We start from the raw sequence: 22746 nt of genomic DNA on the forward strand, positions 1-22746 counted from the left end.
GTACCTAAAACAGAAGTGAACATGTGTCAAAGCTAAAAAATTTGGTGACCTATCCACACTTTGCTTTCAGTTCTAGCACCCAAGGTAGCTCGCATCGAACAACAAACACAAGCAACCTACTAGGAATTTGGTAGCTGCCACCATAAACCCTCCTTAAACCCAGAACCGTCGAAAATACACTCAATAAACCCTAGCCAAGCCTTAAAAAACTCAATGTGGCCAAGATAATGGCCACCCTTAACCGTAAAAAGGCGTAAAAGTAAGCAAATAAGGGGAAAGAAACCTTACCGAAGTGAAAAGATGGAAGAAACTCGCCGAGAAAGCAAATGAGCAACAACGAAATAAGTAAGAAAATCTAAAAAACTTTTGCAAAGTGTGTAGATGTTCTGAAGAGATCGCCCACTTTTATAGTGGTTTGCATGGGAAACAAAAAGGCAGGATTCGATAGTAGCCATCGATCTATGGTGAATTTCGGCCTTCCATTCATCGAGCAATCCTAGCCCTTGGATGTGGCCACATGTCAATCATCCGTGAGAGGCGGTCAACCGTCAGTCTGCCACAATCATAACTGTCACTGCATGTCGCTTCGATTGCACGCGTGGACAGCTGTAGTCACCCACGTGCAACGAAAAGTAACTGCCGAAGGCTGTTGCATTAAATGCGACATGACCGCGTGTAAGTTACACATATGTCCTTCACTTCAAATTCCGAGTTTGTCAAGAATATCATAGCAGAGGAAAAGCCAAGTGTTGAGTACATCAACTGGAGATGAGTCTGACTCATGAAGCTCGACTAAATCTGCATTTAGTGCGCAACCAATGAAGTCGAAGCTTGATATCAAATTGAATAATAGTTTACGAAGCTCAAAACGAGCACCAAATACCAGGGGGCAGATGTTGTGTGTGATTTTTTCATCAAGCTCGAAGAATTACGAGATTATAGCTCAATCCAGAATCAGTTCGACTCAATCGATTGTCCAACCCAGCATAAGCTCGTCGAGATGAAGCTCGACCTTGCACAAGCTAGTCGCGACCAATCCTTGCAGTTGTTCAACTAGCTCACAGATAACTTCTGATCCCAGATATCTTAGAAGGGATCAGATCGACAACAATCTTGGTGCAATCTCAGCATTCAATCGCAAGAATATCGGAGTTGAATTTCAATCTTAATTGTAATCCATTTATTTTCACTCCTTCCATTATACAAAACTTGTATATAAACCCACTCCAATGTTCTAGAATTATAATTGTAAGCTCTCATAGCAAACATAAAACAGTGGACGTAGGCTCAAGAGTATATCTTGCCGAACCACTTTAAAACACATTGTGTCATTTTCTTTATTGCTTTTAACTCATTACATTGCTAGTTACCTGTAATCACGCCCACATCCGTTTCGATTCCGTTAAGGTTAATCAGATCTCTCGAGTTGGTGCGAATTTTTGTATCAACAATTAGTGACATGGTTATCAATGGAAATAACCCGTTATTAACTTATAGTGTAAATATTAGAATAGATGATATAATTAAATCATCATTAGATAATAATAGAATTAAAATTATAAATGTGCCAATCAATTTATTCCAAATTATTGAAATATCAAATTCAATTAGATCAATTTCATTTAAGGTAGTTTTAATTAGTTAGTGATCTCTTAGATCGTTTATCATTACGATATTGTTATCCGTTTCTATTCAAATTAGTTCGAAATAATAATAATATAATCCTGTGTAATTCGAGAATTGTTTTTCCAAATAACTCTTTTTTCTCCTTAATTATAATATTGGTTAAATGAGAGAAACGTTATCAAAATGGATTAAATTTTAAGGAAACATTTATTAGTTTTCCAAAAATTAAAGCAATTAAATGAGAGAGTATGAGTATCACCAAGAATCTGGGTAAACGGTTAGGCAAAATCGGGTACTGTTACAACTACGCGACATGATAAACATCTGTTGATTAAAAGCTTTTGTATCTGAAAGGGATGACAGAGTCACTCTTCTTTGAAATTCTTTCGCCATAATGTTCAATGGATGTCATCTTTGAACCCCAAAGAGGCAGGCCATTCTCTATTGAAGTTGGTTTCTTTGACACAGTCTTAGAAATCAAAGAAAAAATACACAAATACCAAGGCATACCTGTGCAACGACAAACCCTAGCCTTCAATGGCCATGTTCTTCAAGACGACCGTGATGTTGAGTACTGTGAAATCCTCCAAAACTCTCACATTCAACTCTTCGTTGCTTCCGATCAATCTGATAAACCCCAACCACAACCTCATTCTCAGCCTCAGCCTCAGCCACCACAGTCACTGCCTCAACCTCAACTAGTCAAGAATGAACAAGCCTCACCCTCCAAGAAGATTCATCTCAGAATTAACATTCCATCCTCCAAAACAGTTGTGCATCTCCCTCTTGACATGGATATCAATGATACAATTCTACATTTAAAGGAAAAGATACATGATGTGGAGCCCATTCCGGTCAACAGGTTAGTAGTTCAATCAAGTGGTGCAGAATTGCAGGATCATCGATCGTTATGTGATTGTGAATTGATGGATAATTCGGAGGTAGATGTAAATGTAAGGCCATCGCCTACAGCTTCAGGAGGGACAGGAACAACCGGGTCTAAGAAGTTGAAGTTAATGGTTTTACCTAAATGCGGGACTAAAAAGATTCCAGTGGAAGTGAATGCAACTGATAATGTTGGAGAGCTGAGAAAAGAGCTGCAAAAATTACATCAAAGATTTCATTTTCATCTTCCACAAGATGGGTATTTCTTTATTTACAAACAGAACGTGATGGACGATGATAGGTCATTTCGGTGGCACCATGTTGGCCAAGGTGATACTATTGAGATTTTTAATGGAAGTGTTACTGGGGGATCGTAATGGGTATTATTATTATTTTTTTTTTTTTTTTTTTTTTTAAAGTAGTAGAATTGTAGCTACTAGTTAGCGCAGACTGAAGAAATACTGCATTATGTAGCTTTCATGCAACCATTGCCTATGGCTAGATAATTGAACATTTTTTCTTTGTGAAATTTTATGGTTATAACATAACACAGGTTACATGCCTTAATTTTGGTTGAAGTACACTTTTTATTAGAAATGCCTTGACAAAATGTAGGAGAGATTTACGATGATTTAATTTTGGGAGAAGCGTCTGCGTTGAGGTGAATTAAGAAATATATGATAGAGTAATTGTTCTTATCAGTTTCGAGTTCTATGTTTGAATTGTTTTCAGGTTCAATATAGAAAACAACTATCGATTTTGAAATCAGAATAAAATTAAAAAGTATATAGAGAACAACATTAAATCTTTGTAACAAGGGTGGGTTGTGATGGGGATGCAATGGGGCTAGAGGTCAGATGGAAGTGGACCAAATGACTAATGGCTAGAAAGTGTAAGGAAAACAGGGACGAACAGCGGAGAAAGAGTGTGGCCGTCGAAACTTTTCATTCAATATTCAAATATATATACAAGATTATAATACAAGGTTCAACGTAGGAACCAACTTTTCGAAACTAACTGCTACAAAAACTAACACAGTTGAAAAAACTAAAATACAAATTTAAACTTGATACAAGTCAAATAAATTCAAAATAAAGATGACAGATAACACAATCAAGGGGAGAGAGGTTGTTGACGACTTCTTTATATGCCCCCTCAAGATAGAACTCTATTGAAAAGGCTAATCTTGGTTCTGAGAGAAAGAAACTGAGATATGGGGAATGGTTTGGTAAGTGCATCTACAAGTTGGTCTTCACTAGAAACATTAGCAACATGTAGAGAGCCGTTTTGAACTTGATCACAAATAAAATGGAAATCAATAGCAACATGTTTCATTCATGAACAAAAAATTGGATTCGAGCATAGGTGAGTGGCCCCAAGATAAACAACATAAGCACTAGAAAAAGAAAAATCATCCTTGTTGCCAGCCCAATTAGCAGTGGAAAAGGCATGTAATGATAGTAGAGAATCATGATAAAACTAAATGTCATCATTAGACGAACCACAAAGATAATGCAAGAGGTGTTTTACAAGAACCCAATGTTGATAGTTGGCCGATGCATGAACTGACAAAGCTTGTTGACTACAAAAGCTATATTTGGCCATGTGATTATTAGATACTACAAGCTCCCAACAATATTTCTATACTTTGTAGGATCCAACAGAGTGGTACTCGACTGTAGTGTAATAGGACTTGTAGGTAGGGTAGTGAGATCCGTTTTAGCATTCATTAGGTGTGTTCTAGCAAGAAGATCCATAATATAATGTCTTTGAGATAGCAAGATACCACGGGCATTTTGAATAAACTCCTCACCAAGAAAATAAGATAATTGTCCAAGATCCTTAACAGAAAATTGAGAAAGTAAGTGCACAAACTGAAGAACCAAATCATTATCATCACTGGTAACAATAATCTCGTCAATGTAAACAAGAAGATAAGAATATGACCTCCAGTTTTGAGAACAAAAAAAGAGGTGTCGACATAAGAGTTTTGAAATCTCAAAGCAATAAGAAATTTGCGAAGCTTATAGTACCATGCTTATAGGGCTTACTTAAGTACATAATTGTTTTTTAAAGCTTGCAAACATAATTTGGATAGTCAAGATCAACAAAACCTAAAGGTTGGGACATATATACATCCTCAGAGAGATGGCCTTGCAAAAACGCATTGTTTACACCCACAACAAACAGTAAGGCTAAGAATAAGACGAATCATAGTAGGCTTGACCACAGAGCTACATGTGTCATGATAGTCAACTCATGAACGTTGATGAAAGCCTTTTGCAACTAAGCTTGCTTTGTGTCTATCAATAGAACCATCAAAATTGCATTTAATGCAAAAAATCCACTTACAACTAACTAGATTGTGACTAGAAATAGAAGGCACAAGCTCCCATATCCCATTTCAAACAAGAGCATCATATTCTTTAGACATGGCCTAACACCATTTTGGATCTTTGATTGCTTTGGTCGTAGTGATTGGTTCTACATCACAAGCTTGGGAGAGTTGAATGGAAAGGTTAAGTTTTTGGAGTGGTTTTCGGATATTGTTTTTGGCCGTAGTGGTCATAGTGTGTATGGGAATTGGTGTAAGGAAGTGGTATGGGCAATGTGTATGAGGTTTGGTTACAGTTCGGTTGAAGGCTTAGAGGTGGTTGGTTAAGGGTGAGATTCTTGTGACAATTGTGGTGATGTGGGAAGGGTCGGTGTGGTGGTGGTAAAGGGAAGGGATCATCACAAAGTGGCTACCCTTGAGGTTGAACTTCAGATGGTGTGGACAATGGCATTGAAGAAGCAAAATCTGTCATAACTATTATTATAGAAGTAATCCAAGTGTAGATAGTGTTATGTTGTCGACAAGGAGATTGAGTGGAAAAAATTAGAAAAGGTAAGACCAATTCAATTAATTTGACATGACGAGAGACAAACATTCTTAATATAGAAGGATGAGAGAATAAATAGGCACTTTGAGTGAGAGAGTACCTAAGAAAGATACATGGTTTTGATCAAGAGTCAAGTTTGTGAGCAGACTAGGAATGGAGCCAATGGTAGCACAAACAACCAAAAATTCTTTGAGTAGTTTGGGGCAAAAATAAAAATTGTTTCGTTGGGAGATGAAAGGTTAAGTGTGGGAGAGGGCATACAAAAAGGGGTAAGAATTCCACAGATATTATTTGATGTGCAAAATTATGAAATCGATATGAGGTTCTTTTTCATGCTAGGTACACAAAGGACATTATCTAATTGAAATATAGTGTTAGAGGTAGTAAGAAGTAGAACCAGTATGGGTTACAAGAAGACCCAAGCCATCGCCAATCATAATGTCATTAGAATCGATGTATGGTGCATGAAGAGATAGATTGCTTAGGTTGGCTGTGACATGATGGGAAACACCATTATCAAGTAGCCACTATAGAGTGTGGGATGCGGTATTCACAGCGAAGTGAGCCCGTGGCTACCATGGTGTTGGAGAGTTGGTCATTGGTGTACTTGGATTTGTGGAGGACTGAGTTGGTGTTAAGCCCTTATTTGTTTTGATGTACCAAAACTGATAAAAAAGTTGATTGTTATGAAACAAACTTGCAAAGGTATGACAAGAGTCATAACCAAAACAAAAATACAATTTTCCTAGTTGGTATGATCGTGCAAGACGAAGGAATGACCGTTCCTAGTTTCATATAGTTGCTCAGATAAACATTCCACACAGCATGACCTCGTTCCAGATGATCATGCACTCTTCTACCAAGTTTGTTTCAAGTCGCTTGCAATGGCATGACCAAGCTACATGACTATTCCAGTCAAGTCAAGAGTCAAGACGTTTCAAATTCAAATGTTTTCGCACCTTTGAGAAGTCTTGAAAACCAAGCTTTGAAGATCAAGTTGAAGAACAAAAGTTTCAAGTGGAATGATCATGTCGCATGATCGTTCCTACTCAAAAATCCTTCTTGGGAGAACGACATCGTTCTAGAAAATTGTTCACGACTCTGAAATTTTTATGGATTTTAAGGAGCCAATGGACCAACCGTTCCATGTGGTGGAATGACCGTTCATGATGGTAGAATGCCCGCTCACGATGATGGAACGATCATTCCATAAACCCTAAAGCTGAGCAAAAGTATTTGTTATGTTGAGAATGACCATTTGCGATGATGGAACCCCTATTCCTCTAAGAACTGAAGCTTTTCAGAGTTGCATTAAATGCAGCAACGACTTTTTACTTCAAAGGGGAGAGACAAGCAATAAATAGAATGTTTTATTGCAACGAAAGATAGAGAGAGAATATCAGAGAAATAAAAGTCTTATAACATTCTCACATTATCCATTTAGCTAAAAATCTGAATCATTATCACTCTCTTGTAATCATATTGAAAACCTTTGAGAGTATTAATCTTACTGTGTGTTTAAGCCTAGTTTAAGAGGCAATCAGTCACAAACTTTAATTCAAACATCTTGTAGGTGAAATCTTGTAAATTTAGAGGCAAAATCATGTCAAACTAGTGTAAGAGGTGCAATTCGATTCTAGTGGAACTTCAAGGGGGTTGCCTTGAGGAAGTGGATGTAGGAGGCTTGTTGATATAGATCCGAACCACTATAAATCTCTGAGCATTTTTTCTCTCTCAACTCATTTATTATTCCTTGCATATTTATTACTTGAACATCATTATCATTTGTTCTTATTCATTGCTCATATTTATATTCCTCTCTCTTTCATTGTTCACCATTGTTTATATATATTGATCATTAACATTATATTTTATTGCTTATCATTGTTGTTGATTTAAGTTCATAACTTGTGTGGTTGGTAAAAGTTTTTATTCCACAATTATTTTCATTAATTCCTATTTACCACCCTCGAGGAATATTTGTCATATTTGGGTTTCACAGTTGGTATAAGGTGAAAGGAGGGACATCTCTTAGCAATATGTCCCTATATTCTACAAATTTGTAGTATCCAAGATAATGGCGTGGAGGAGGTCAATTGCTTCACAAAAATTTTAGCCCAATATTCGGAGACGCGCGGGAGCAGTTGTTGGTGTTAGGCAACGGGTGCTAGCTTGTACTATTGTTTCCTTGGTTTTGTGATGGACGCCAAATGAAGTTATTATTGTCTGAGTTGGATGAAGGACGGTAACTCACGTTGTTGCGACTTTTAGGATTTGCTGAGTATTGTGTTTGTTTAGCAAGTGCACTAATCACATAAAGTAATAAAATGAGTAGAGTATCGTTCCCATTAGGAAAGAGTTGCTAATTACTTAATTCTCTAGTTTAAAATAATAATTGAAGAATCAACAAATGGAATAATGGAATATTAACAACCTAATTAAAAATTCACAATTAATGAAAAATGAAATTAAAACAAAACCACAATCTCAATGAATCAAATAATAAGCAAAATGCTAGGGTAATTGATTTCAACTAGTTATGCTAATCCAATTTAACAATTCTATTACCGAAGCTCTAATATCTTGATTGAAAATCGAATTTCCTAAGTTGTTTGATACTCTTTCTCAGGTTATATCACCCCACCCATTCCGATATATTAACCTTCCAAAACAAAAATTGAAGTCTAATAGTTTCAGGTATGGGTGAAATCGAGTCGAGTTGCTCGCGAGCTACTCGAACTCAACTCAAAATTAGTCGAGTCATGTTCAAGTTTGAGTAGTTAATAGGGTCGATTTCGATCACAGTAGAACTCGACTCGATATGTTCATGAGTATTTCCAAGCTCGATGGTTAAGTTGATAGTTTTTAAAATAATAGGGGTCATATGTGATTTAAAAGTTATAAAATTTGCAGATCCACCCCTATTAGATGAGCTCGAAATCTAGTTCGAACTCGAACTTTATTAAAACTCAAATATAACTCGACTAAAACTTGAAAAAAATTTGATTATACGGACTCGAATTCGAACTTGATTTCCAATTTCAAGTACTGAGTTTGAGTTCGAACTTGATTTCTTAGGCTCGATCAAGCTCAAACTCAGTACTGTAGTGATCGAGTCAAGTTCGATTTACCAGATACTCGACTCGATTACACCTCTAGTTCCGGGTCTCTTAACTTTTATGGGTTCTACCAAGATTTCATAGATTGTGTTTATTTTTCTCTAGTTTTCGCTAGTTTATCTCAAGAGGCACATTTCACAAATGACTTCTCAGCTCATCATGAACACCACATCATTTGAATGGTGATCAAACAACCAAAAGCCTTAAGTGTAGAAATAAACACTCAATCAGAAAATTAGAATTAAAGGCAACTCAAATCATATAAATTGAATCATTGTAACAATCATTAAATCAAAACCCTAGCTAAATAGATTAGTTGATGCTGGAAAATAAAACAAAACAATAAGAATCTAAGTTCATCATTGAAAACAAGCAAAAGTTTGGAGAATCTTCTCTAATTTCGCCAAAATATTCCCCTCTCTTACTCTCCCAAGAGGTTGCCTCCAAATGAACGAACCAGACTCCTTTTCTCTTCATTATTGCCTCAATTTATGCTTTTCTCACTTAAGGACGAAACCCCAGCAAGCCAAAACGTGTTGATTTATTTTTTTCCCATTTGACCTTTCTTCGCCACGGCGAAGAAAAATATTTGTCGTTGCGAGATCCAATGACCCAAAAATTCTAGAATAATCTTCACCATAGCGAAGAAAAATCCTTGCTACGGTGAAGTTGAACTTGTCTTGATTTTCTCATTTTTCTAATCATCTTGAACTTTTGATTGATTTTCCATTGTCTCCTCGATAGAATTTGACCAAGTGTTTATCTTGAAAGTTGTAAATAAGCTTCAAATCTTTTCGTATCTTCTAAATTTAAGTTGTTCCGAGTTGACAAGCTCAAAATCATCATTTACGCTCTGAATTATCGTTTAGGCCTGCAAAGCAAAATTATTAGAATTAAGTAGCAATCATGACTCAAAATGAATGAGAAGTATCCTAAATCCTATTGAAATCCAATGCAAAATCAATTTCAAAAATAGGATTATCACTGAGGATGGGAAGTGTAATTGTTTTGACTTCGTTCCTTGGAGAGACACTTCAAAATTCAAGAGTTTTTCATGTACTTCATCGAAGGCGATTGAGTTGTCTTGACCTTGAACAACATGCATAAGTTCACTATAATGATCACCAAGGCCATGTAGAATTTTTTCTGTGAGATTATCCTCATCAATTGGTGCTCCAAGAATGGCAAACTCATCATCATGTGATTTCACAGTTTGGAGAAAGTTTGTAATACTTTGAGAACTTTTAGAGAGATTCTTAAGATGACTTTTTCCCTGCTTGATGCATCCTCACGATGGCTTTGGATAGGTGTTAGCTATGATTTTCCAGGCTTCTTTTGAGGTTTTAGCTCTAGTAATAAATGGGATAATGGTGGTATAACGAGATCTTACAAGAGCATTGAGAATTAATTGGTTTTTCAAATCCATATTGTATGAGCTGTGTTTGGCATAGTGTTGTCGTTTGTAGTGATAGTAGGGGTTGGACCGTCCATATAACCAAGGAGATCATATCCAATGAAAAAGGTGTGAACTGAAGTTTCCATGAAATATAGTTACTGGTGTTGAGTTTCAGTGGGGCTTGGGAATAAATCTTGATGGTGATTAAGATGTTGTTCGGTTCATTGGTGTTTTGAATCATAGGATTGAAGGTTGTAGAGTTTATGGTCATTTTGGTGGTGGCTATAGAAGACGATGACAATAATTAAAATTGCTTTGATACTGTTGATCTATGTTGAATCTAGACACAAGGAAGGTGGGTTCCCAGAGGTATTGTCTTGAAAAGGCACCTTTGGGTGGTAAAGGTGTCCTTGTGCTATATAAGCGACCAATGCTTTCATATTCTAATTGATTTGTGACTTTGGCACCAACACAACCCCTTATGGATGATATGATCGATGGGCGAGGGAGTGGCTTAGGCCCTACTTCTATCACTAACTATTGATTTATGCTGGATCTTGACACATGGTAGGTGGGTTCCTAGAGGTATTATCCATTTTCAACCCTGGGACCTACATAGTTTTGTCTTGAAAATGCGCTTTTGGTCTTGAGAGTGTCCTTGTGCTATATAAGCGACCAAGGCCCTTGTCTCTAAACCGATGTGGGACTCTGTGTTGGTGCCAAATCATGTTATGTGGAGGGTTCTATCAACAACTAGGTTGTGGATTTCGGAGCCACTAATCATGTTTGCAATTCGTTGCAAGGCCTTCAACTTCAAAGTAAGCTACGTAAAGGTGAGTTATCAATGAGGCTTGGGAATGGGGATTTTGTATCAGCTACTACAGTTGGTGAACTGCATTTGTACTTTGATGATTGTAAATATATTTTTTTTGGTGACTATTATTTTGTACAGAATTTCATAAGAAATCTGATTTTTGTTAGTTGCTTGATTAATTCAAGCTATTTTGTTTCTTTTGATAAGTTTGTTATCATTAGAAGAGGTCTTTCAAGGCAAAGGGACATCGGGCCATAGAATGTCTCAAGCTCGTTCACACAGATGTATGTGGACCAATTGGTGTTAGAGCGAGAGGTGGATATGAATATTTCATCACCTTCATGTAACGCCCACTTGAGGTACGTAGTTAAAGTATGTAGTATTGCCTAAATATTCATTGATTTGCCCTTAATTGAGTTTACATGTTGTTAATATTGTTTGGTTGACCCTTAGTTGAATTAGTGTTTTGGTTTGGTTGAGTGGTTGCCTTAAAAATTGTAAAGACTTGGCGAAATCTTGGTGTTACAGACTTCTTCAGGGCGAAGAATAATCTTCGCCATGGCGATGAGGTTTTGTAATTTTTCGTCGGGGTGAAGAGCCGGCTGAAATGTTTGGTGAAGTTTCTAGAGAATTTTCCATAGGGGCAAAGTGACCATTCTACCCCTAATTAGCAGCCGAAGTGGGCAGTGAAATGTAAGAAAATTTTATGGAGAATGTATTATAGTTGGAGGTGTGATTGCAATGAATTAAAGGACAAAGATGGAATTTCGAAGAAAGTGTAAGGGCAAAATGGGAAAGAATGTTTGTAAAATGAGATATTAAGGATTTAGTCTTAGAACAACCCCTCATTTCTCTACTTCCACCGCCATTTCCATTCTTCATTTTCTCTCAACTTCCCACTCAATTATCTAAGGACTTTTAGAGGGCTTTTGAGTGGTTTTTGGTAAAGAGTTAAGCCAAAGCATCCTAAGGTAAGATTTCTTGCTATATATGTGAGATTTATTTATAGAAGTGTTGAAGTCTTATAGTATTATTGTTTAAGGTTTTAGAGAGAGGACTATCTACCAAAGGAAAAGAGATTCTAGTGGAGTCACTCAATCAAAAGGTAAGTAAATCCAATCTAAGTTAAGGTTTAAGAAATCACTTGAGAAGAGATTTCTTTATGTATGTATATGTTATGCTTGTTAAGAAATTGAGATGAGATGTGTACTTATTTATGGTTGTTGGATATGTTTAAATTATGAGAAGTGTTTTTGGATGTGTGATGAGAGATTGCGGTTGGGTTAAAGTTGGAGGAGTTTTGAGTAAAATTTTTGGGAGTGTTCGCCTTGACAGGAATTATGATTATATAAGGGAGTTTCATCCCATTTTGGATGGTTAAAGAGAGAAGTAGAGTTATAATTAAAGTAGAGTTTCTGTATGCACACTTATTGTTTGATGAAATGTCTAGGAGAAGCATGAGTATGAGTAAGGAACCTTAAATTCTTGCAACATTGCATATTTGCATTTCATGAGTGCATTTAATGAGCATGAGCCATCCACATGCATATATTTTTCATTTGTGTAATAGTTTGAGAAAGAGTATAGAATTCAAAGAATAAAGCACTTTAAGAGTAAAGAGAAAGAGAGAATAAAAGAAAGAGAAGTGCTAAAGAAGAGAATATAAAAGAAACAGAAGTGCTAAAGAAGAGAATAGAATAGGTTGTGCGATTGGGAACCCGTGAGTGATGGGTAGAGTATTCCCGCATGTACGCAGCATTGAGAGAGCGGCCTGAGCATGAGAGAAAGAATTGGTATAGCCCGTGAGAGTACATGCGGATGAGGGCTGTACCCGAGAGTACCAGAGAAAAAGAATACACTCACATGGCCAAGGGTTCTGAATCCATACATAACAAAGTCCGATCGGCAAAGAGTAAGAGAGCATGAGAAAGAACAGAGAGAGAGAAAGAGAATTAGTAGAAAAGAATTGTGAGAAATAGAGAAACCGACATAGAAAATAGAAAGAATAAGAAGAGAAAGAAAATGAGAAGAGAGAAAGTAAGGAAAGAATTAAGAAAAGAGTTACGGGGATAGAGGAGTAGAGGATTTACTTACTGAGCATTGTTTGTGCTCACCCCGTTGTTTTCTATGTTTTGTAGGAAATAGGTGAGGATGCGGTCGGATGGATGTCGGCAAGCGAGGAGCAATAGTTACATTATCTACTATTTTTGATGGTTTTGTACATGAGATTTTGTACTATGTAAATAATATATATATTTTAATAAAAGAAAAATTTAGGCCCAACTACTTTTGTTACTATACATGTATTTTTATTATGTGTATTTTTATGAGTATATCAGTAGAAAGTAGTTATTACACTTCACTAATGATTACTCTAGATACGGTTATGTTTACCTGATGCACTATAAATCTAAGACTTTTTGAAAAGTTCAAGGAATATAAAATTGAGGTTAGAAAGTAGTTAGGTAAAAGTATCATGTTGCTATAGTCAAATGGTGGTAGTGAGTACCTCTCTAAGGAGTTTGATGGCTACCTAAAGGACAATGGGATACTGTCCCAACTCACTGCACCGGGAACACCACAGGAGAATGGTTTTGCAAAAAGAAGGAATAGGACTTTTTTGGACATGGTTAGATCCATGTTGAGTTATTCCGAGCTACCTAATTGTTTTTGAGGTTATGCTCTATAGATAGCGGGATACCTATTGAACTTGGTCCCTTCTAAGTTTGTCCCTATGACACTCGCCAAGGAGCTATAGACAAGTTGTAAAGTTAGTTTACACCATATCCATATTTTGGGGTTTCTAGCATATGTGTTGAAGCACAGTAAGAGTAAGCTAGACGCAAGGTTAGAAGTATGTTTGTTCATGGAGTACCTAAAAGGTACCAAAGGGTACTATTTTTATAGTCAATTTGAACAAAAAGTGATTATTAGTATGACTACCACATTTCTAAAGGATGACTACATTAACACCCTTAAGCCTAGTAGCAAGGTTATTTTGGAAGAGATGAGTGAAGACTTTACTCATAGTGTAAATGTTGATGTGAGCTCGCGAGCTTCGACCACTCAACCAAGAGATGCGATCTAGTAGTTCCACCACCTACGGTACCTCGTTGTGGAGGGAGGAAAGTTATACAACTTGATTGATACCTTGGTGTATTGCAACCCTAACATGTAGAGGAATCGGATCCTGCTTCTTTTGTGGAAGCGATGGATGATGTCGAGGCAAGACATTGGCAAACTGCTATGAAATCAAAAATAAAATCTATGTACTCTAATTTCATGTGGGTTCTTGTGGATGCCCTGGAAAGCATAAAACCCATGGGATGTTAATGGGTGTTGTGCGGGAAATCCAGAGAGGATAATTCCCTATTAGGAGAGAAGACCCCATTAGGAGAGAAGATGTCTAGATTGGCTCAATTTGGAAGGAAGATATTCAAATTGACTTAGATTCCAACTAAGGTAGCCGAAGATCATGCAACTTCGTAATCCTACGTGTTTGAATCTTACCTTAACTCTATCATGTAAATGTGGGTGCTACATAAACCTATCATAACTTGTTTTGTGGGGGCTGGGCAATTATTCTAGAGAGACAGAGAGAACTTACTATTGTATTTCTTTTGCAATAATTAGATAATAGTGGACGTAGGCTCAAGATCAAACTTGCTGAACCACTTTAAAAATTGTTTTGTATTCTTATTTTATTGCTATTTAATTATTCCTTTGTTGATTTTTGTTAATCACGCACACATCCATTCCTATTCCATCATGGTCAATCGGATCTCTCTTGTTGGTACGATTTTTCATAATTTGGTGCTAGAAGGAGGGGCTTGAACACTCCGAGCTCTCTCTATTTTCTAGCAGTTTCTTTTCCATCTTCCAGCCATATAAAACCAGTCAAGGCTACAACCCATGTCACCAAATTCAACTCTAAAATCAAAGCTGCTGTGAGATGGGGAGTATTTATTATGATAAAGTATGATTCTAACGAAGTGGTAAACATAAGATTGTAGATCTTCAAGTAAGCTTTCCTGCGGTTTGAGAATTGTCCAAATCCGAGGTCTACAGCTCAAGTTATTGTCAAATTACTTAAGCATGTTCCAAACTCACCATAACTCGTTAATGAGAGTACGAACTCGCCATAACTCATTAATGAGAGTGAGAACTTGCCATAACTCGTTAATGAGAGGGCAAACTCACCATAACTCATTAATGACAGTGTGAACTCGCTAATGAGAGAGCGAACTTGCCATAACTTGTTAATGAGAGCACGAACTCGAGCATGATACAGTATGAATATGGCAAAGTATTAAACATAAGAGTTGTAGCCCTTCAAGTAAACTTTCCAATGGTCCAAGAATCGTCCAACTCTCAGGTCTAAAGCTCAATTTATCATAAAAATACTGAGGTATGTTCCAAACTCGATAACAAAGTGCGAAGCTCATCGTTTCAGAGCTCGTCATTTTAGAGCTCGTTTTGAGATCTCGCCATTGTAGAGCTTGTTTTGAGATCTCGCCATTGTAGAGCTCATCGTTTTAGAGCTCGTTATTTTTTAGCTTGCTTTTAATGCTTTTCATTTTAGAGCTCGTTGTTTTAGAGCTCGTCATTTTAGATATCATTTTGAGAGCTCGCCATTTTACAGCTCATTTTCAAAGATCAACATTTTTGGGCTTGTCATTTTAGAGCTCGTTTTGAGAGCTTGTCATTTTAGAGCTCGTCGTTCTTGAGCTCATCGTTTTCGAAGCTCATGGTTTTTGAAGTCCAAACTTGCACTCCGGAAACTGGGAGGCTACTATTGTGCAAGAAATCTGGAGAGGATAATTCCATATTAGGAGAGAAGATATTTAGATTGGCTCAATTTGGAAGGAAGATATTCAGATTGACTTAGATTCCAACTAAGGTAGCCGAAGATCTGCAACTTCCTAATCCTATGTATTTGAATCTTACCTCTACTCTATCACGTAAATGGGTGCTATATAAACCCATCATAACTTGTTTTCTAGGGGCTGGGCAATTATTCAAGTGAGAAAGAGAGAACTTACTATTGTATTTCCTTTGTAATAATAAGATAATAGTGGACGTAGTGTAACGCCCCACTTGAGGTACGTTGCTAATGTTTCTTATTTCGCTCTTAATTGAGTCGGTTTTTGTGAATAGTGGTTGGTTGGGCTTAGGTTGTATTGAAATATTGAGTTTTTGCCTTGGATTTAGTCAAAGTTAGAAGGGTTTTGATGTTACAGGGCTCGCCGGGGCGAAGGATATTTGTCGCCGCGGCGAAGAGGTGTTGAGCCACGGGGGGAAGCTGCTGGACAGTTTCGCCGCGGCGAAGAAAGATTCATCGCTGTGTGACGTGCCAGTTAAAAAGTTTACTAAGTTTTAGATATTTTTCCCCTTGGGTACTATTTGACCATTTTACCCCTAATTAGCAGGAAAAGTGGGGAGTAAAATGTAAGGAAATTTCAAGGAGAACATGTTAGTATGGGAGTGTGTTTGTAAGGAATCAAAGGATATGGATGGAATTTTCAAGAAAGAGCAAGGGCAAAATGGGAAGAATGAGTTGTTAAGAGATATTTAAGGGGGTTTAGTCTTTGAGAACTCTTCATTTTCCCATTCCACCGCCTCCTTCATTTTCCAAATTCTCTCAAATTCCTTCAATCTTCCAAGGATTTCCAAGAGCCTTTTTGAGTAACTTTTAGTAGGGTTTTAATCTAAAGCATCCTAAGGTAAGGATTCTTGCTTTAGATGAGAGTTTTATTATGTTTTGATTAGAGTCTCATGTTGTGGTTGTTGGTTAAGTTGTAGAGAAAAGGCAAGCTCCCAAAGGAAAGGAGAAGTGTTAAAGAAGCTATTTTCTCATAAGGTAAGTAAACTCAACCTAAGTTGAGATTTAAGAACTCTTTTGAGTAGAGTTATATACATATATGTGTATTCTTTTAATTGTTGAATGAGATTAGTAGTTATGATTGAGTTATGAGAAGTGTTTTATTTGCTTGATGTTGGGTTGAGTTTGATAGAAGTTGGAGGAAGTTTTGAGCAAGCTTATGGAAGTGTTTTTCTTTTGACAGGAAATTTAGAGCTTATGAGGGAGTTTTCTCTCATTTGGTTGATTAAAGAAAAGAGAAAAGTTAGAGTTAGAGTAGAGTTGTTTATGCACATGAGTTGTATGATGAAATGCTCAAGAGAAGCATAAGTAAGAGTAGAAAGCCTTAATTGTTGCTACATGTCATAGTTGCTTTTCATAAATGCATTAATGAGTATGAGTCATTTATGTACATTGACTATGCTTTACTTATGCGCTAGAAAAGAGAGTAGAGAAAGAGTAGAGACTTTTGAGTTTAGACTACTCTAAGAGTAAAGAGAAAGAGAGAATGAGCACTATAGAGTAAAAGCTAGAGTAATGCTTAATAAGAGAATAGAGTAGGTTGTGCGATGGGGAACCTGTGAGTACGGGTAGAGTATTCCCACATGTACGCCGCATAGAGAAAGCGGCAAGAATATCAGAGAGAGAAGTGGTGTAGCCCGTAGAGTACATGCGGATGAGGGCTATACCCGAGTTTACCCGAGAGATTCTATGCACTCACATAGCCAAGGGTTCCAAATCCATGCATAACCAAGTCCGATCGGCTAAATTGAGTAGAAGTCACAGGGAGTGGGAGTGAGTCCCAGCCGTGCCTCCGGTCAGATGAGGCCGTGACTTACTAGAAAGAAAGTTAGTATGAAGGAGTCATGAGAAAGAGAAAATAGATAGTTAGATTAAAGAAAGAGTTACGGAGATATTTGAGTAGATGGGTTTACTTACTAAGCATTGTTTGTGCTCATCCAGTTGTTCCCTATGTTTTGCAGGTTCTAGATGAGGACACAGTCGGATGGACATCGGCACACGAAGAGAAATGGCTACACTGTCCACCCTATTTTGATAGTTTTGCATATGTTACAGATCTTTTATATATTAGTATAAAGAATACATATGTTTAATAAAAGAAAAATTTTGGGCCCAACTTTTTATGTTATTTTTACATGTACTTTTACTATGCATGTTTTTATAAGAATGGAGTCGTTACATGTAGGCTCAAGATCAAACTTGCCAAACCACTTTAAAAATTAATTAGTGTTCTTATTTTGTTGCTCTTTTTTTATTCCTTTGCTAATTTTTGTTAATCATGCACACATCCGTTCCGATTTCATCATGGTCAATCAAATCTCTCTCGTTGGTGCGATTTTTCGTAAAAACAATGGGTATATAAGATAAGGATAGGAACTGATGGGAAGGTAGAGACCTTCAAAGCTAGGCTAGTCGCTAAGGGTTATACCCAAATGGAGGGGGTGGCCTATGAAGACACTTTCTCACTAATGGACATGCTTAAGTCAATTCGCATTCTCTTATGATTATGAAATTTGGAAAATGGACATCAACACTGCATTTTTGAATGAGAGTCTAGACAAAACCATTTACATAGAGCAATCCAAAGGTTTCATAGAGATGAACCAAGAGGAAAAGGTTTGCAAGCTATTGAAACTCATTTATAGACTTATATAGGCATCGAGGTCTTGGAACAAAAAGTTAGATCAAACGATCAAATTTTTTGGTTTTCATCATGTTGACCTCTCATGTGTTTTGATGTGCCAAAACAACCCAAAAATTTGATTGAACACTAACCGTAACATGCTAAGGTATGACATAAGTCATAACCAAAACAAAACAGGTTTATCATGTGGTATTACCATGCATAAGCAAATTTTTGCTTAGGTAGGACCATGTGTAAGCAAGGCATGACCGTGCCTTAAGAGAAAGTTGCCATGCAATGTCATACGACACCGTTCCTCTTGGTCATTAATCTTTCTACCAAGTTGAGTGGCACTTGCATGACCAGACTAAACTCGTACGACCAACCTGCACGAGCGTGCACTCAAGTTTAAAAGTCAAGATATTTCAAATTCAAATCGCTTCGTGCTCTTGACTTCATCTCAAATGTCAAAGTCAAAAATCAAAGTTCAAAATTGGAATGACTGTTCCTTGTGGTAGAATGATTGTTCCCTGTGGTGGAATGACCGTTCGTATCTGAAGAATTTTGCACATCGTTCCAAGAGGTCAATCACTCCTCTAGAAATTCAAAAAGATTTGGGAAAGCATCTAGATGTGTTCGTTCTGCGTGGTGGAATAATTGTGCAGTGTCCCTGCATGATCATACTGTTAGTAAATGATCTATTGACGCAGCGGAAATACAAAAACATTTACGACATAGATCGTTACTTAGAACTAAGATCAGGGCACAAATTTACAGTTTATATAAAAATAAGAATTTGCAGAAAATTAGTTTAGAGTTTAAGAAATCATACGCACATTTGGAGACTCCTCCAACTTTGTCTCTGAACTTAATTTACTACCGACCCAAGGGTAGGATCGAATTGATGTAGTGCACATGAAGATAATCGTAAGGAACTAAAGAGGGATTTGCTAGATCCTCTTTAGCATTAAGAAACAAGAAAGAAAAATCAAAGAATACTTTGATTCTAAGCAAAAAGCAATCTGGCGTGGGAGAGTGTTTTTTGGGCTGGAAAGTTTTCTTTCAATGAGTGAAATGAAATAATGAAAAATCTTTTTCTCTCTAAATTAAACCTTTTCTTTTATAGTGCAAGTTTAATTGCCCTATTCCCTTATGGAATAGGCTTGGGCTCCAACCTAAACACCCCTTGTTTCCAAATACTCCCATTTAGATATTTTAATTTTGTTTATGATTATCTCAATTAAAATCAATTAATATATATTTAATATATTAATATTTAACAATAATGATAATTTATTTAAATATATGCGAACACATATTTAAACGTAATCTCACTTATTTAATTTTTCTAACAAATTAAATAAAGGCTACGACCTCAGCAAATTTAATTGCACTGTGAAATTACCAAAATACCCTTTCGCCTTAAAAGACGAAAACGCCCTTCTTTCTTCTTGCATCTTAAATTGTCTTCTATGTGTGTGACCCTTAGGCTCCTCATCATATCGGCAGTGTATAGTATTGCGATTAACACCAATTAATCGTCTCACTAATACACAGACCAAGATTGGCCCCTAGCAAGGCATCATGGCCACCCGATAGATTCGGATTCAGCAAAGTAGCTACCTGTCAACGATATGGTTACCGTACAATTCGATCCTTTCATCATACGTTATCTCGACGAGACGAAGGCATAGAAATAGTGTCAACCTTCGGTTACTCTCGATATTATTTATTCAGTTTCTGGACCAATGACCCGTATTATAAACTGGATAGAGCAACAACTCAATCCCACTGTGGCCACAGTTTTAGTGTCATTGCCATTTACTAAATTGCACCGTGAGATAACTTATCCCATACCTGAGAGTGATGAATCCTCTATCTATCTACCATAGTCTTGATACACTCCTTGATGTAGCCAATCACTACCGTATTGACAGCTCTGAATAGAACTGTGTTAGGCTAGTGTCAAACTACACCAATCAGTGCACAAGGCACTCTAGTGATCTCAAGTCTAAGGATCACATGCACCAACATTCGTTTAGAGGATTTGTTCCATAGACACTAGGGTTACCATCCATATGGAATCCTCTGGTGGGTCAGTCCAGTGAACTTGCTTACAGCAAGCACCCATGTGTTGCACCAGGTTGTTATCAAACAACCTTGACAAATGAGATCAGTCACTGCCTTTCGACAGGGTAAAATGGCCACCATATGTGCTCATAGGGTTCTCACTATCAAGATTTGAAACACGTGATACCCTCGTGACATATATCAATACATACAATGATGTATTACGTGATATAGTATAAAACGCCTTTTATTGATCAATGAACATTATTATAAAGAGTCCATTCTACAATAATTGATTGACTCTAGGGCATCTACTCTAACATATACGGCATGGTGGAATGACCATTCTAGTTAACCTAGATCTGAGAAAAATGATTGTTTTGTCAAGAACGACTATTCCTCTAGGCTCTACAGACTTTATCATAATTGCATTAAATGCTGCAATGGCTAATCTTTTTAGGTTTATAAAAGCTTGATGTTTTTAGGGAAAAAGAGAGAGAAGAGTCATACTAAATCAGAATACATTCTCATATAATCCCTAAAGCTTAAGATCCAAATCAAATACTCTCACTCGTACTCATTGGGTAAACCTTTGAGAGTTCACTTGTTCTTATTGTGTGTATAAGCCTACTTTTAAGAGACAATCAGTCACAAACAACTTTGATTCATTCCTTAGTGGTGCAATCCTGTAAAACTAGGTGCAATCCTGTAAATCTAAGTGTGTGAGATGAAAATCCTTGTGAAAATTATTGTAGTGGCACAACCAGATTCTAGTGGAACTTCAAGGAGGTTGCCTTGAAGAAGTAGATGTAGGAGGCTTGTGGATATAGCTCCGAACAAATATAAATCCTTGAGCGTTTCTCTCTCTCTCTCAACTCTTTATCATTCATTGCATAGTTGTTGGTTGAACATCATTTATTTCACTTGTTCATATTTATTGCCTACAAGTTGATTTCATTTATTGTTCTTTTTTGAGTTCATTTATTGCTCATTTGCATTATCATTAACTCTATCATACTTTGGATGTTGAGTTTAGTCATTGAACTATTTTTTTTATAAACTCACCATTTGCTTTAACTTTTATTGATAAGTTTTACTCATCGGATATTTTTATTGATTCCTATCACTCCCCCCCCCCCCCCCCCCCCCCCCCCCCCCCCCCCCCCCCCCCCCCCCCCCCCCCCCCCCCCCCCCCCCCCCCCCCCCCCCCCCCCCCCCCCCCCCCCCCCCCACCCCCCCCCCCCACCCCCCCCACCCCCCCCCCCCCCCCCCCCCCCCCCCCCCCCCCCCCCCCCCCCCCACCCCCCCCCCCCCCCCCCCCCCCCCCCCCCCCCCCCCCCCCCCCCCCCCCCCCCCCCCCCCCCCCCCCCCCCCCCCACCCCCCCCCCCCCCCCCCCCCCCACCCCCCCCCCACCCCCCCCCCCCCCCCCCCCCCCCCCCCTCTCTCTCTCTATGAATATTAGCCATATTTAGGATCTAACAATTTGTATTAGAGCTTGGGCTCTTGAAGACATAAAAATTTCAAGAGTCAATCAATCTACATGGTTAGTTCATCTACACAATTGTTTGGTGAGAGTCATTGCACTATTAGACCCCCATTGTTTTGTCGTACAAACTACACACAATGGAGAATTAGAATGAGACTCCGATTTAGAACTATAGACTATAACTTGTGGAAAATAGTTGAGCAAGGGAACTTCGTTCCCATGAATGACAAAACAGGTCTTCCTAAAGAGGAAGAACATTATACAGCTGAAGATGAAAAGAAATTGAACTTAAATGACAAAGTAGTCAACATTTTGTTTTGCTCTCTTTATTCTATAGAGTTTGGAAAAGTTTCGGCATGTGAAACGGCTAAAAATGCTTGGGAAATTCTTCAAATCACTCATGAAGGAACAAGTCAAGTGAAGGAATCAAAGATTGAAATACTATTCCGTGACTATGAGTTGTTTGAGATGAAAATCAGAGAAAGCATAACTGACATGTACAAGAGATTCTCCAACTTGATAAATGATCTCAAAGGTCTTGGAAAGAGTTTTGCGACTCTTGAGCTTGTAAAGAAGATCCATCCTCCATTGCTAAAAAGTTGGATAATGAAAGTGACCGTGATTGAAGAATCAAAAGATCTCACCAAAATGAAAAATGGATGAGCTCATTGGTACCTTATTGACATTTGAGATGAAGAGAAAGCCAAGACACAAAGAGAGTAAACCAAAGAGGGAGATTGCCCTCAAGACCATGGATAAAGAACAAGAAGGTGATGATTCTTCTATGGAAGAAGATGAAATCAACTTCTTATCAAAGAGGTTCACAAAGTTTCTTGGAAGGAACAAAAGGTTCAAAGGGAAGAATTCTAATGATTCAAACCTAGAAATGAAGATGACAAAGGCAAATCAGAGATAATTTGCCATGGATGTAAAAAGCCCAGTCATATTCGTCAAGATTGTCC

The 22746-nt window shown here is 37.6% G+C and overlaps 2 protein-coding genes across 2 annotated transcripts; both read left to right on the forward strand.

The window, feature by feature from the left end:
* The first annotated feature begins 2027 nt into the window (after positions 1 to 2027).
* LOC116116990 (ubiquitin domain-containing protein 7SL RNA2-like) lies at positions 2028 to 2888 on the forward strand. The gene has a single exon (XM_031403030.1). It carries the CDS (start codon positions 2028 to 2030, stop codon positions 2886 to 2888), a length of 861 nt encoding a protein of 286 aa, XP_031258890.1.
* A 19046-nt stretch (positions 2889 to 21934) lies between these two features.
* On the forward strand, positions 21935 to 22447 carry LOC116116991. Its single transcript, XM_031403031.1, has one exon. It carries the CDS (start codon positions 21935 to 21937, stop codon positions 22445 to 22447), a length of 513 nt encoding a protein of 170 aa, XP_031258891.1.
* Positions 22448 to 22746: the final 299 nt, after the last annotated feature.

This window comes from Pistacia vera, unplaced genomic scaffold, assembly GCF_008641045.1.
Source record: "Pistacia vera cultivar Batoury unplaced genomic scaffold, PisVer_v2 Contig794, whole genome shotgun sequence".
Lineage (NCBI taxonomy): Eukaryota > Viridiplantae > Streptophyta > Magnoliopsida > Sapindales > Anacardiaceae > Pistacia > Pistacia vera.

Bases quoted from the DNA above. Each gene is read 5' to 3' on its own strand.
- LOC116116990 (XM_031403030.1), top strand. From the start codon at position 2,028: ATGGATGTCATCTTTGAACCCCAAAGAGGCAGGCCATTCTCTATTGAA.
- LOC116116991 (XM_031403031.1), top strand. From the start codon at position 21,935: ATGAGACTCCGATTTAGAACTATAGACTATAACTTGTGGAAAATAGTT.